The 14,174-nt window shown below is 50.0% G+C and overlaps 1 protein-coding gene across 1 annotated transcript in view; it reads left to right on the top strand.

Moving 5' to 3' along the window:
• The window catches only part of THUMPD2 (THUMP domain containing 2), an 84,273-nt gene extending 77,480 nt beyond the window's left edge, over positions 1-6,793 (top strand). Inside the window, exon 11 of the mRNA XM_030195908.1 lies at positions 6,298-6,793. Within this exon, the coding sequence (XP_030051768.1) occupies positions 6,298-6,631 (334 nt within the window). The 3' untranslated portion in view covers positions 6,632-6,793. The remainder of the gene's footprint in view (positions 1-6,297) is intronic.
• The last annotated feature ends 7,381 nt before the right edge of the window (positions 6,794-14,174 follow it).

The following is a 14,174-nucleotide window of genomic DNA, read 5'->3' as shown; positions in this document are numbered from 1 at the left end:
TTTTGAAGGCGGAACACAGCGAAGGGAAGGCTAGACGTCGGGAGCGCCGCCTCCTTCCCTGACGTTTCGCTTCCGGATTTGTTTGTTTTGTCGCGAGGGCGGGGCAGAGACGGCTGGCTGGCTTGAAGGCTTCACACCACGAATCCACGAACCCTTCAGCCTCAGCCTGGGAGTGACGTCAGATGGCTTCAAGGCTTCAGGCTTCAAGGCTTCACAGAACGTTGTCCTCAGAACGTTGAGGGTGCGTTTTATTATATTAGACATTTCCTTAGCTTCAGCAGCAGATGAATCCAGGAACTGGTGGGTTGTATCCGTCTACCAGCAGGTGGAGATAGAGAACACTAAAAGCAGGCATTCACCCTCTGTGTACTTGTCCCTCTACCTTTAGTATATCTCTATCTCCAACAGGTGGTGGCCAGAGTAACTTCAGCGAGGCCGAGGTTTCGTAATGGTCAGCTTTATCGTCCTGGCAGAACTTCTGTTCCGTTTCAGCGTTCCAGATTTCAACAGCGCTCCTTTCGTTCGGACAAAAAGCCCGCTAATCCTGCACAGAGACAGGGAGGCCCTAACTGGGTTTCCCAATGATGGGGTGCCGGTCCACTCTTCTGTTCCTTGCATAGGGGGCCATTTGGCCCTGTTTCTAGAGGAGTGAGCCAAAATCACGACAGACCTATGGGTCCTCAAACTGATCAAGCATGGCTACAAGTTGGAGTTGGTGGCACCCATTGGAGACGCCTTTTTGGAGTCCCGCTGCGCTACTGCCATCAAGCGGGCGGCGGTGACTGACTCGTTGCGTTCTGTTGCAGCTAGATGCAGTGGTTCCCATTCCCCAGTCTGAGCTTCGAGGAGGTCGCTATTCCATCTACTTCGTGGTACCCCGGAAAGGGGGGTCTTTCCGGACGGTCCTCGACTTATGAAAGGTGAACAAGTCCCTGAGGCTGCAGCACTTCCACATGGAGACACTGTGATTGGTTATAGCGGCGGTGCAGCCTGGGGATTTTCTAACCTCGTTGGATCTCAGAGGCATACATCCATATTGCAATTTGGCCACCTCATCAGAGATTTTTATGGTTTGCGATTTTAGGCCAGCATTTTCAGTAACGTGCCTTACCGTTTGGGCTGGCCAAGGCACCGCGCACCTTTTCCAAAGTGATGGTGGTGGTGGCAGCCTTCTTACGGAAAGAATGGGTCAGAGTCTATCCTTATCTGAACGATTGGTTCATTCGAGCAGCCTCTGAGTTGGAGAGTCGGCAAGCCACATCATGGGTTATAGAGGTCCTCCAGTCCTTTGGTTGGGTCATCAATTTCCCGAGGAGCCATCTAGTTCCCTTGTAGTCTCTAGAATATTTGGGGGTTTCCTTCAACACGGAACTGGGTTGCGTTTTTCTTCCCGACTGCCGGCGCCTCAAGTTAGTCGCAGATTTGACAATTAATGGGACTTCCTCGCCCTCGAGCTTGGGATTATGTCCAGGTGCTGGGGCTCATGGCAGCCACTTTGGACGTGGTGCCGTGGGCGAGGGCTCACATGAGGCCCCTGCAGCATGCCTTACTCAGTCGATGGTCTCCGACTTCTCTGGAGTATGGTGGCTATCCGAAATCCATCTCAGGTGGAGAATGCTGCTTGCCTCCCCTTAATGGATTCTAGTGACTACAGATGCCAGCCTTTTGGGATGGGGGGGGCTCACTGTCTACACCATTGTGCGCAAGGCCTATGGTCTAGTGTGGAGTCCAGTTGGTCCATTAATCGTCTGGAACTGAAGGCCATTCATCTAGCCTTTCTAGCGTTTCACAAGATCCTAGAAGGGCGAGCAGTATGGGTTCTGTTGGACAATACAACAGTGGTGGCCTACATCAATTGTCAAGGTGGCACACAGAACAGAGCGTTGGCTTACGAGGCAGCTGTTATTCTGACTTGGGCGGGGCATCATCTTCTTCTAATGGCGACCCACATCGCCGGTCTGGACAATGTGCGCACTGACTTTCTCAGTCGCCATGCCCTCGATCCAGTGGAGTGGGAATTGGTGTCGGAAACATTCAAGCAGATTTGCAACAAGTGGAGAACGCCAGGGATCGATTTAATGGCGTCCAGCTCCAATGCCAAAGTCGTTCGATTCTTCAGCAGAAGAAGGGAGCACGGTTCCGCGGGGCTGAATGCCCTGTCGCAGGCATGGCCGCTATCCACACTTCTGTATGTTTCCTCCATGGTCCTTGATCAGTCGAGTTCTTCAACGGATCCGCCTTCTTTCAGGTCTGGTGATCCTGGTGGCTTCGGACTGACCACGTCCGTGGTATGCGGATTTGCGGCGACTTCTGGTGGGGGATCCGTACCGTCTTCCTCTCCTCCCAGACCTTCTGCATCAGGGACCTGTGGCTGTGGAAGATCCTTGCCACTTTGGTCTTACGGCTTGGCTCTTGAAAGGGCGAAGTTAAGAAAGAAAGGTTATTCTGATGAAGTGATAGTTACGTTGCTTAGGGCTCACAAGCAATCCACGACTACAGCCTATGCTCGGGTCTGGTGTACTTTTGAAGCGTGGTGTTCGGCGCATGCATGCATGGTCACCAATGCAGGCTTCGGTTTCCCAGATGTTGGCTTTTTTGCAGGAGGGTCTGCAGAAAGGTCTAGCCTACAATTCTCTTTGGGTGCAAGTGGCAGCACTGGCGTGTTTTCGGGGCCATAGGGCTGGTTCTTCGATTGCGGCTCATCGGGATGTGGTGCACTTCTTGCGTGGGGTGTTGAAGCTTCATCCTCCATTGCCTGTCCCGTGCCCTACTTGGAGTTTGTGACTTGTTTTGCGTGCTTTGCAGTCAGCACCCTTTCAGCCACTTAGGCTTCAGAAAAAGATCTTACGCTTAAGGCGGTCTTTTTGGTGGCCCTGGCGTTGGCGCGTAGGGTGTCTGAAATTCAGGCTCTGTCGTGTCGAGATCCCTTATTGCAATTTTTAGAATCCGGGGTCATGGTTCGCACAGTGCCTTCATTTCTTCCTAAAGTGGTGTCTGCATTTCATCTGAATCAGCCTCTTTTTCTTCCTTCATTTTGGAAGGAGGACTGCCCAGAGTCTTTTCGGCAGCTGCGCCTTTTGGATGTCTGGTGCGTTCTTTTGCAGTACTTACAGATGTCAAATGATTTTCGGTGATCAGGTCACTTGTTCATCCTATTTTCAGGACCGCACAGAGGTTTCCTAGCATCTAAGGCCACAGTTGTGCTGGCTCAAGGAAGCAATTGTTTTGGCTTACCTTTTTGCCTGGGAAGTCTCCGCCACAGCCTTTGAAAGCGCATTCCACGCGGGCACAGGCTTCTTGGGCAGAGACTTGCCTGTTTTCCATTCTAGACATCTGTCGGGCAGCGACGTGGATGTCGCACCTTTCATTTGCTAAATATTATCGTTTGGATGTTGCGGCACAGGAGGATGCGCGTTTTGGAGTGGCGGTTCTCTCTCGGGGAGCTGCAACTTTCCGCCCGGTTTAGGGAGTTTTTGGGTACATCCCACCTGTTCCTGGATTCATCTGCTGCTGAAGCTAAGGAAGGAAAAGTTAAGACATACTTGATAATTTTCTTTCCTTTAGTCACAGCAGATGAATCCAGGATCTCTCCCTGTTGCAGTCTGTGATCAATTTCAGCAATTCTATGTTACACAGTTCTATTGGTTACTCTGTTATGAGTATTGTTCACTCCGGTTGAGTGTGTTTCTTTTATTGTGAGTTAAGTGATATTTCTATGTCTTTTCCCTGCTTTGGAATTCTTGCTATACTAGTACACAGCAGTCCGGAACTGCATGGATCCCCCAAAGGGGGATCCATGCAGCTCGTTTTAAAAAAATGTTCCCTGGTGGTCCAGTTGATCAAACCCCTTCCCCTGCGCAAGCAAACACCCTACCTTCCCTCTCTCCCACACCCCTGCCCCTCCCTGTACCTTACAACAAGGTGAAGGCAGGAGCTTAGGCCTGCCCGGAACAAAATGGCGGTGCCCAGGCACTGCCCAGTGCATTCTGGGATGCACTGGGCAAGACTAAACACTATATGGCTTACATAACAATTAGAAAAGCATGAACATGTTCAAAATATATTAACAGAAAGTAAAATACATCATATAATGGTAGACTGGTAAAACTTGAGTTAGGAACTACTTAGGCCTCTTTTACAAAGCTGCGCTACTGATTCTCGGTGCGGCAAATGAGAGCAAGCCCATTCAAATCCTATGGGCTTCTTCTCATTTGCCATGCGGGAATTGCTATCGCGGCTTTGTAAAAGAAGTCCTTAGTGATTTAAGCTATATAATTGAAATATGGAGGAAAAAGGTAAAGGACTAGGATTAACTGGGATAGACAGGAGTAGTTGGAGGTGGGATGAGGTAAAAATTAATGCCATGCGTTTATTTGAGAAGAGTGCTTATTTCTTAAAGAAGAGGTGAGTTTTCAATAGACTTCGGAATAACAAATAATCATCGGTGCATTTGATGATTTTAGGTTCGAAATTTTAGTGCCTTGATATGAAAAGTTACCAGTATGGATTGTTTTGTAGGTTAATTTCTTACAATTCGGGAAATGTAGGATAAGATATTCTCTAGATGATTTAGAAACGTTACTTGAGGGTAATTCAGTGAGGTTGTTCATGTATATTGGAGCCGAACTATACAAAATTTTGTGAATGAAGGTGCATAGCTTGAATGATACTCTATCTTTTCTTGGCAACTAACGCAAATCGTTCAGAAGCAAGACATGCGGCAGTGTTTTAAGCGGTTTGTAGTTGGTTTTTTTGAGGCGATCCCCTTTAAGTCCTGTTTAAATAGAGTTGCAGTAATCAAGTTTTGTTAGGACTAGGGGTTGAACTAGGGTATGGAAGGCTGATTTTGCGAAGAATGTTCTTAGTGTCCTCAATTTCCATAATGAATTGAAGACACTTGAGACCACTTTGGAAATTTGGTTGAGGATTTAGATCTAGTTATCTAGAGTAATCAAATTGGTACCCAGATACCTAACTGGATAGAGTTAGGAAATCCTTTTTGCTGTCCTGATTTGATCCAAGAAGTCACCTGGTTAGTGAACTGAATATCGCCAATACAGGTAAGTGGAAAATCTGCCCAGGCTCCACCAGTTACCAACCAGATATTGATCAGCATTATCTGGATAAGTCCTGTTGAATATTGGCTGAATTAATTTTAGTATCAAAGTGTGGAAGCTTTAATTAACCTTTGTATGACTTTATAGTAAGAATAACAGGAGATTTAACAGCAGAATTTTGTAAAAGATATTGATTATTTGTTATTCCGAAGTCTATTGAAAACATAAAGGAATCCTGTGCAGAAGAAAGGGATCCTCAGGAGCTTAGCCTAGAATGGGTGGCAGAGCTGGTGGTTGGGAGGCGGGGCTAGTGTGGGCAGACATATACGGTCTGTGCCGGGGCTGGTGGTTGGGCGGCGGGGATAGTGCTGGGCAGACTTATACGGTCTGTGCCAGAGCCGGTGGTGGGTGGCAGGGATAGTGCTGGGCAGACTTATACGGTCTGTGCCAGAGCTGGTGGTTGGGAGGCGGGGATAGTGCTGGGCAGACTTATACGGTCTGTGCCAGAGCCGGTGGTGGGTGGCAGGGATAGTGCTGGGCAGACTTATACGGTCTGTGCCAGAGCTGGTGGTTGGGAGGCGGGGATAGTGTTGGGCAGACTTATACGGTCTGTGCCAGAGCCGGTGGTGGGTGGCAGGGATAGTGCTGGGCAGACTTATACGGTCTGTGCCAGAGCTGGTGGTTGGGAGGCGGGGTTGGTGGTTGGGAGGCGGGGATAGGGCTGGCCAGACTTATACAGTCTGTGCACTGAAGAGGACAGTACAAATAAAAAAAAGTAGCACATATGAATTTATCTTCTTGGGCAGACTGGATGGACCGTGCAGGTCTTTTTCTGCCGTCATCTGCTATGTTACTATGATTTGTTTTTCCATCAATATACATAGATGGCCACATTTTTATTAGTCTATGAAAGTTGAGGAGTCCTTTTACTAAGATGCACTAAATGCTGAGATGCTCATTATATTCCTATGGGTATCTTATCATTTAGCACACTAATCGTTAGCGTTCCTTAGTAAAAGGACCCCTAAATGTGTAAATGTTTATCACATTAAGATTATACTAGGGCCAGTAGTTGTTTATATGTTTGCTTTGACATAGCTGTTTTCAGCAAAAATGTGTCGGTAAGATTCTAGCATGCGTTTGTTTTGCATACCACCCAATGGAGTAAATATAAATGTTGCTATAGATCAAGAAGGAACAAGAACTGTCCCTGAATTGAATTTGTTTCTATAATTCACAGAGTGCTTCATGTAGGAGGAACTCTAGTTTTGTTGCTCAGCCGAGATCTCTACAACCATATTAACAGACATGGCATTCGTATTAGAAGTAATGAGAATTTGAGCTGTGGCAATGAGATGAGCAGACCTGAAATGAAGGCAGGATCATATCAAGAGAAAACAAACAGAAGTCCAACAGCAGTGTCGTCCGTAATGGAAGAAATGGCACAAGAAACATTTGCCAGTAAAATGACTCACTGTGGATCTTTGATGCCGGTTGAATTCCATGGAGTTAGCCTGGGAGTAACTGATGCATTTATATACAAATGTAAAAAGATATCTTCTGCTGTGCTTTAATAGTGTTAAGAAATTATATGTGATAATGATTTGTATGGGACCTTGTTTTACTTTCATTTTTGAAGACATGAAATCTATAGGTGTAATCATGGACTATTGCTAACCACACCCTCTCCAAAAGACATTACACAATGTGATACCCGCAAGCGAGCCTTCTCCAGAGTAGCCCCCACACTCTGGAATGCACTGCCTGAAAGGCTCTGCTTAACACAAGACTATCTGCACTTCAGGAAGCAGGTGACACACACACACCAACCACGCACACACCACACACCGCGGCAAGCCATGTTTATCCACTCCTACCCTAGCTGAGATAAAATTAAAGCACCTCTGACCTCATGTGGAACTTTCTTTAAATTAATCACCTTACATTCTAACTTTTTTTATTCTTTTACCTATCTATATGTTCCATCTTTGCTTTACCCTTCATTATCAATTAAAATGTTCTATTACGTATTGTGTTGACATTGCAAGTAGTATACAATGCCATACTTTTTATTGTTTTTTTAAATATTTTTACTACTGTAATTGCCTATTGCTCATGTTTGATCTATTCTTACTGTACACCACCTTGAATGAATTCCTTCTAAAAGGCGGTAAATAAATCCTAATAGGTGATTTTTACGTTCATCTTGGAGGTAATTTTCAAACTATATGCATCGTGGCAAAGTTCACAGGTATTTTTACCCATGATCTTTGCGCCTGTTTTCAAAGAGTAAATATGGATGTATTTTGCCCCTTCAAACTTGTATGTACTTTTTTATATGGGTACTCTTTACATGGAACTTATCGCACATAGATTTGAAAATGCAACTATGTGTTTTAATTTTCCACCCCTGACTTAAATGAACGTCTGGGAATGCTGCTTCTAAATGTGGTTGACTAGATGTGCATCACGGAGGGCAGTTATCAGACAGCTAGTTTATGTACATACATTGTTTTCATAATTGTCTTCTGCATTGAACATTGACTGGATGGATGATATTAAGTTGCGAGGTAAAACTTGCAAGATTGTCAGTAGTAAAGTATAAAAGATTTTAAAGCTTTTAAAACAGTTCTGCTTTTCTTTGGACCATTTTTTTTTTTTAAGAACAGCAAAAAGGAGCTAAAGTACATTTTACTTAGCACAGAAAAAATCTTTTTGCAATTTTTTTATTGCTTTTTATAAGGGTTGGCAAGAAGGTGCCTATTTTGGCTATTTTCTAAAAGGCACAGATGTGACCCATTTTCAAAGCACATAGCTCAAAATGGCCAAAAAAAAAATTCATCTGCCAAAACTGTCCAAATTGCGATTTTGGAATGGTAGAATGTGATCATCCTATACTGCAGTTCATCTAAAAAGCAAGGGGGTGTGTCTGGGTGGGACTACGGAGGGCCTAAAATTAGGACGTCCAACAGTGATAATCAAACAGGAAGAAAAGTCCAAGTCTAAAAAGGACTTTTTTTATTTAAATCTGTTTGTCACATCCAGGGTACAAAAAGATGCTCTGAGCAACTGATCACTAAGAGCTTTTAAGGCATAACCCCTTGTGAATCCCCCAGTGGTTGCTGTCCCCTTCCCTCTCACCTGAAAGTGAAACCAAAAGAAATATCAGGTTCTGATAGCATCAGGTATTATAGGCATTCTGAACAAAGCAAAAGCAGGTCTGAGGAGCAGTCTGGTTGGTCATGTCTGTGGACTGTAAGCCAGGAGAACCAAGTTCAATTCCCAGTTCTGCTCTTTTTTTTCCCCTTTAAATTGTGATCCCTCTGGAAACAATATATACCTACTGTACCTAAATATTTGACTCCTGCAAGCTTGAAGCCTATTGAGGTATTATTATACAGTCAGGTACAGAAAGTGTTTCCCTGTTCTCCGAAGACAAGCAGGCTGCTTGTTCTCACGACTGGGTGACGTCCGCGGCAGCCCCCACCAACCGGAAGAAGCTTCGCGGGCAGTCCGCACGCACGGCACGCCCATCGCGCATGCGCGGCCGCCTTCCCGCCCGTGCGCGACCGTTCCTGCCAGTTCCTTTTTTTCTGCGCTGGAGAGAGTCGTGCGATCGCCGCTCTCTCTGAGTCAGCCCCGGAAAACCGTCGCGTTCTTCGCAAATTATTTGTTTTGTTTTATTTCTGTTGCCGCGCGCTCCAGTTTTCTTTTTCCTAAAAAAAAAATATATATATATATAAAAAAGAGCACGCGCCTCCTTTTTTCCCCTCGTTTCTAGCGGGGGCGTCGCGTTGCGGCCTTGTGGCCGCACGGTCGATTTGTTTTTCGAGGTGTATTTACCGCCACCATCGACGACTTTAACTTCGCCGACGCGATTTTTCCGTCGATGTCCTCGAAGGTCCCGAGTAGATTTAAGAAGTGTGGTCGGTGCGGCCGGCCTATCTCGCAGACCGACACCCACGCTTGGTGCCTCCAGTGCCTCGGGCCGGAGCACAATATCAAGTCGTGTTCCTTGTGTCTTGGTCTCCGGAAACGGACTCAGGTTGCGAGGCAAGTTCTGCGGGACCGTCTTTTTGGAACTTGCGCCGGCCCCTCGACGTCGACCTCGACGGCATCGGTATCGACGGCCGGTTCTTCGGTACCGGTATCGATGCCTGCGAAATCGGCACCGATGGCATCAACCCCAGGAGAACAGGTCCCGCTGGCCCTCCGGTGAGGGTAGGGGTGAGAGGCCGCGTGGGCAATCGGCCCCGGTCACTCCCTCGGCCCATGGCCCGCGGGACCGAACCCTGTCTGACCCGGTTCTTCGAGACCGAGGGGGATCGACCTCCTCCTCCTCCATCCCTGCGGGCACCGATGACGGGCACCGGAAGAAATCCAAGAAGCACCGTCATCGGTCGCCTTCGATGCATCCGGGTTTCGGTACCGGCAAGGAGTCGACGCCGAAGCGTCCGCGTCGAGAGGAGAGATCCCCTTCGGTTGTGGAGGTACCGACGCGTCAGGGTCCCAGCACTTCGGTGCAGTCTCCTGGACCCGAGCAGCTTCCGGCACCGACGCCTCTACCGGGCCCCCTGTCTTTCCCGGCAGCGGGCCTGGACGAGTGCCTCCGAGCCATCCTTCCGGGGATCCTGGAAGGGCTGATGCGCCAGGCTGTGCCGGCGCCGGGGGTGCTTGCGCCCTCGGCGCCGTTGACTGTGGCGCCGGCGAGCTGTAGCCCGGTGCCGAGGCCGTCGACACCGCCGCCGCTTGCGGCGCCGGTCTCGACCGCCACGCAGGTGGAGTCCCCGTCGACGTCGATGGAGGGAGCTTCGTCCCCGCCGGCGCGGGAATCCACCGCTCGACGACACCGAGGCCTTGGTGCCTCGACGTCGAGCCGGGCCCGGTTAAGGACTCAGCTACATGAGCTTATGTCCGACACCGAGGAAGAGGCCTCGTGGGGGGAAGAGGAGGACCCCAGATATTTCTCCTCAGAGGAGTCTGTGGGCCTTCCCTCTGACCCTACGCCTTCACTGGAGAGGAAGCTCTCACCCCCTGAGAGCCTCTCCTTTGCTTCCTTTGTAAGGGATATGTCTATTTGCATTCCCTTCCCCGTGGTCTCTGTGGATGAGCCGAGGGCTGAGATGCTCGAGGTCCTCGACTATCCATCACCACCTAGAGAGTCCTCCACGGTGCCGTTGCACAATGTCCTCAAAGAGACACTGCTTCGGAACTGGATGAGACCGCTATCTAATCCCATCATCCCCAAGAAAGCAGAGTCCCAGTACAGAATCCACTCGGACCCAGAGTTAATGCGGCCCCAATTGCCCCATGACTCGGCGGTCGTGAATTCTGCTCTCAAGAGAGCACGGAGTTCGAGGGATACCGCCTCGGCGCCCCCGGGGCGGGAGTCTTGCACTCTGGACTCGTTTGGGAGGAAGGCCTACCATCCTCCATGCTCGTGACCCGCATCCAGTCATACCAGCTCTATACGAGCATCCACATGCGGAACAATGTGAAGCAACTGGCGGACCTGGTCGATAAGCTCCCGCCGGAGCAGTCCAGGCCTTATCAGGAGGTGGTCAGGCAGCTGAAAGGCGTGCAGAAAGTTCCTGTCCAGGGGTATCTATGACACCTGTGACGTGGCATCTCGTGCTGCGGCCCAAGGTATAGTGATGCGCAGGCTCTCATGGCTGCGTGCCTCTGACCTGGACAACCGCACCCAGCAGAGACTGGCCGACGTCCCTTGCCGGGGGGATAATATTTTTGGTGAGAAGGTCGAGCAGCTGGTGGACCAACTGCATCAGCGGGAAACCGCCCTCGACAAGCTCTCCCACCGGTCGCCTTCAGCATCCACCTCAGCAGGTGGACGTTTTTCCCGGGCCCGGCAGGCTGTACCCTATTCTTTTGCAAAGCGTAGGTACACCCAGCCGGCCCGAAGGCCTCGTCAGGCACAGGGACAGCCCCAGCGCGCTCGTTCTCGTCAACAGCGTGCGCCTAAGCAGCCCCCTGCGCCTCCACAGCAAAAGCCGGGGACGGGCTTTTGACTGGATCCACGGGAACATAGCCGCCCTCAAAGTGTCCGTACCGGACGATCTGCCGGTCGGAGGGAGGTTAAAATTTTTTCACCAAAGGTGGCCTCTCATAACCTCCGACCAGTGGGTTCTCCAAATAGTGCGGTGCGGATACGCCCTGAATTTGGCCTCCCTGCCACCAAATTGTCCTCCGGGAGCTCAATCCTTCAGCTCCCATCACAAGCAGGTACTTGCAGAGGAACTCTCCGCCCTTCTCAGCGCCAATGCGGTCGAGCCCGTACCACCCGGGCAGGAAGGGCAGGGATTCTATTCCAGGTACTTCCTTGTGGAAAAGAAAACAGGGGGGATGCGTCCCATCCTAGACCTAAGAGGCCTGAACAAATTCCTGGTCAAAGAAAAGTTCAGGATGCTTTCCTTGGGCACCCTTCTGCCAATGATTCAGAAAAACGATTGGCTATGTTCCCTGGATTTAAAGGACGCATACACTCACATCCCGATACTGCCAGCTCACAGACAGTATCTCAGATTCCGCCTGGGCGCACGGCACTTTCAGTATTGTGTGCTGCCCTTTGGGCTCGCCTCTGCCCCATGAGTGTTTACAAAGTGCCTCGTGGTGGTAGCGGCGTACCTACGCAAGCTGGGAGTGCACGTGTTCCCATATCTCGACGATTGGCTGGTCAAGAACACCTCGGAGGCGGGAGCCCTCCGGTCTATGCAGTGCACTATTCAACTTCTGGAGCTGCTGGGGTTTGTGATAAATTACCCAAAGTCCCATCTCCAGCCAACACAGTCTCTGGACTTCATAGGAGCTCTGCTGAATACCCAGACGGCTCGGGCCTTCCTTCCCGAAGCGAGGGCCAACAACCTCTTGTCCCTGGCTTCGCAGGCCAGAGCGTCTCAGCAGGTCACAGCTCGGCAGATGTTGAGACTTCTGGGTCATATGGCCTCCACAGTTCATGTGACTCCCATGGCTCGTCTCACATGAGATCTGCTCAGTGGACCCTAGCTTCCCAGTGGTTTCAGGCCACCGGGAATCTAGAAGATGTCATCCGTCTCTCCACCAGTTGCCGCACTTCACTGCTCTGGTGGACCATCCGGACCAATTTGACCCTGGGACGTCCATTCCAAATTCCGCAGCCCACGAAAGTGCTGACAACGGATGCATCTCGCCTGGGGTGGGGAGCTCATGTCGATGGGCTTCACACCCAGGGTCTGTGGTCCCTCCAGGAAAAGGATCTGCAGATCAACCTCCTGGAGCTCCGAGCGATCTGGAACGCGCTGAAGGCTTTCAGAGATCGGCTGTCCTACCAAATTATCCAAATTCGGACAGACAATCAGGTTGCGATGTATTACACCAACAAGCAGGGGGGCACCGGATCTCGCCCCTTGTGTCAGGAAGCCGTCGGGATGTGGCATTGGGCTTGCCAGTTCGGCATGCTCCTCCAAGCCACATACCTGGCAGGTGTAAACAACAGTCTGGCCGACAGACTGAGCAGAGTCATGCAACCGCACGAGTGGTCACTTCATTCCAGAGTGGTACGCAAGATCTTCCGAGAGTGGGGCACCCCCTCGGTGGACCTTTTCGCCTCTCAGACCAACACAAGCTGCCTCTGTTCTGTTCCAGACTACAGGCACACGGCAGGCTAGCGTCGGATGCCTTTCTCCTCCATTGGGGGACCGGCCTCCTGTACGCTTATCCTCCCATACCTTTGGTGGGGAAGACCTTACTGAAGCTCAAGCAAGACCACGGTACCATGATTCTGATAGCGCCCTTTTGGCCCCGTCAGATCTGGTTCCTTCTTCTTCTGGAGTTGTCCTCCGAAGAACCGTGGAGATTGGAGTGTTTTCCGACTCTCATTTTGCAGAACGACGGAGCGTTGCTGCACCCCAACCTACAGTCCCTGGCTCTCACGGCCTGGATGTTGAGGGCATAGACTTCGCTGTGTTGGGTCTGTCTGAGGGTGTCTCCCGTGTCTTGCTTGCCTCTAGGAAGGATTCCACTAAAAAGAGTTACTTTTTCAAGTGGAGGAGGTTTGTCGTTGGTGTGAGAGCAAGGCCCTAGAACCTCGTTCTTGTCCTGCACAGAACCTGCTTGAATACCTTCTGCACTTATCAGAGTCTGGCCTCAAGACCAACTCAGTAAGGAATCACCTTAGTGCGATTAGTGCTTACCATTATCGTGTGGAAGGTAAAACCATCTCTGGAGAGCCTTTAGTCGTTCGATTCATGAGAGGCTTGCTTTTGTCAAAGCCCCCTATCATGGGATCTCAACGTCGTCCTCACCCAGCTGATGAAACCTCCTTTTGAGCCACTGAATACCTGCCATCTGAAGTACTTGACCTGGAAGGTCATTTTCTTGGTGGCAGTTACTTCAGCTCGTAGGGTCAGTGAGCTTCAAGCCCTAGTAGCTCATGCTCCATATACCAAATTTCATCACAACAGAGTAGTGCTCCGCACCCACCCAAAGTTCCTGCCGAAGGTGGTGTTGGAGTTCATCTTAACCAGTCAATTGTCTTGCCAACATTCTTCCCCAGGCCGCATAACCGCCCTGCTGAACGTCAGTTGCACACATTGGACTGCAAGAGAGCATTGGCCTTCTACTTGGAGCGGACACAGCCCCACAGACAGTCCGCCCAATTGTTTATTTCTTTCGACCCTAACAGGCTAGGGGTCGCTGTCGGGAAACACACCATCTCCAATTGGCTAGCAGATTGCATTTCCTTCACTTACGCCCAGGCTGGGCTGGCTCTTGAGGGTCATGTCACGGCTCATAGTGTTAGAGCCATGGCAGCGTCAGTGGCCCACTTGAAGTCAGCCACTATTGAAGAGATTTGCAAGGCTGCGACGTGGTCATCTGTCCACACATTCACATCACATTACTGCCTCCAGCAGGATACCCGACGCGACAGTCGGTTCGGGCAGTCGGTGCTGCAGAATCTGTTTGGGGTTTAAATCCAACTCCACCCTCCAGGACCCGAATTTATTCTGTCAGGCTGCACTCTCAGTTAGTTGTTCTTCGTAGGTCAATTTCTGTTATACCCTCGCCGTTGCGAGGTTCAATTGACCTGGGTTCTTGTTTTGAGTGAGCCTGAAAGCTAGGGAT

This window comes from Microcaecilia unicolor, chromosome 3 (genome assembly GCF_901765095.1).
Source record: "Microcaecilia unicolor chromosome 3, aMicUni1.1, whole genome shotgun sequence".
NCBI lineage: Eukaryota > Metazoa > Chordata > Amphibia > Gymnophiona > Siphonopidae > Microcaecilia > Microcaecilia unicolor.
This window is presented reverse-complemented; position numbering and strand designations above follow the sequence as displayed.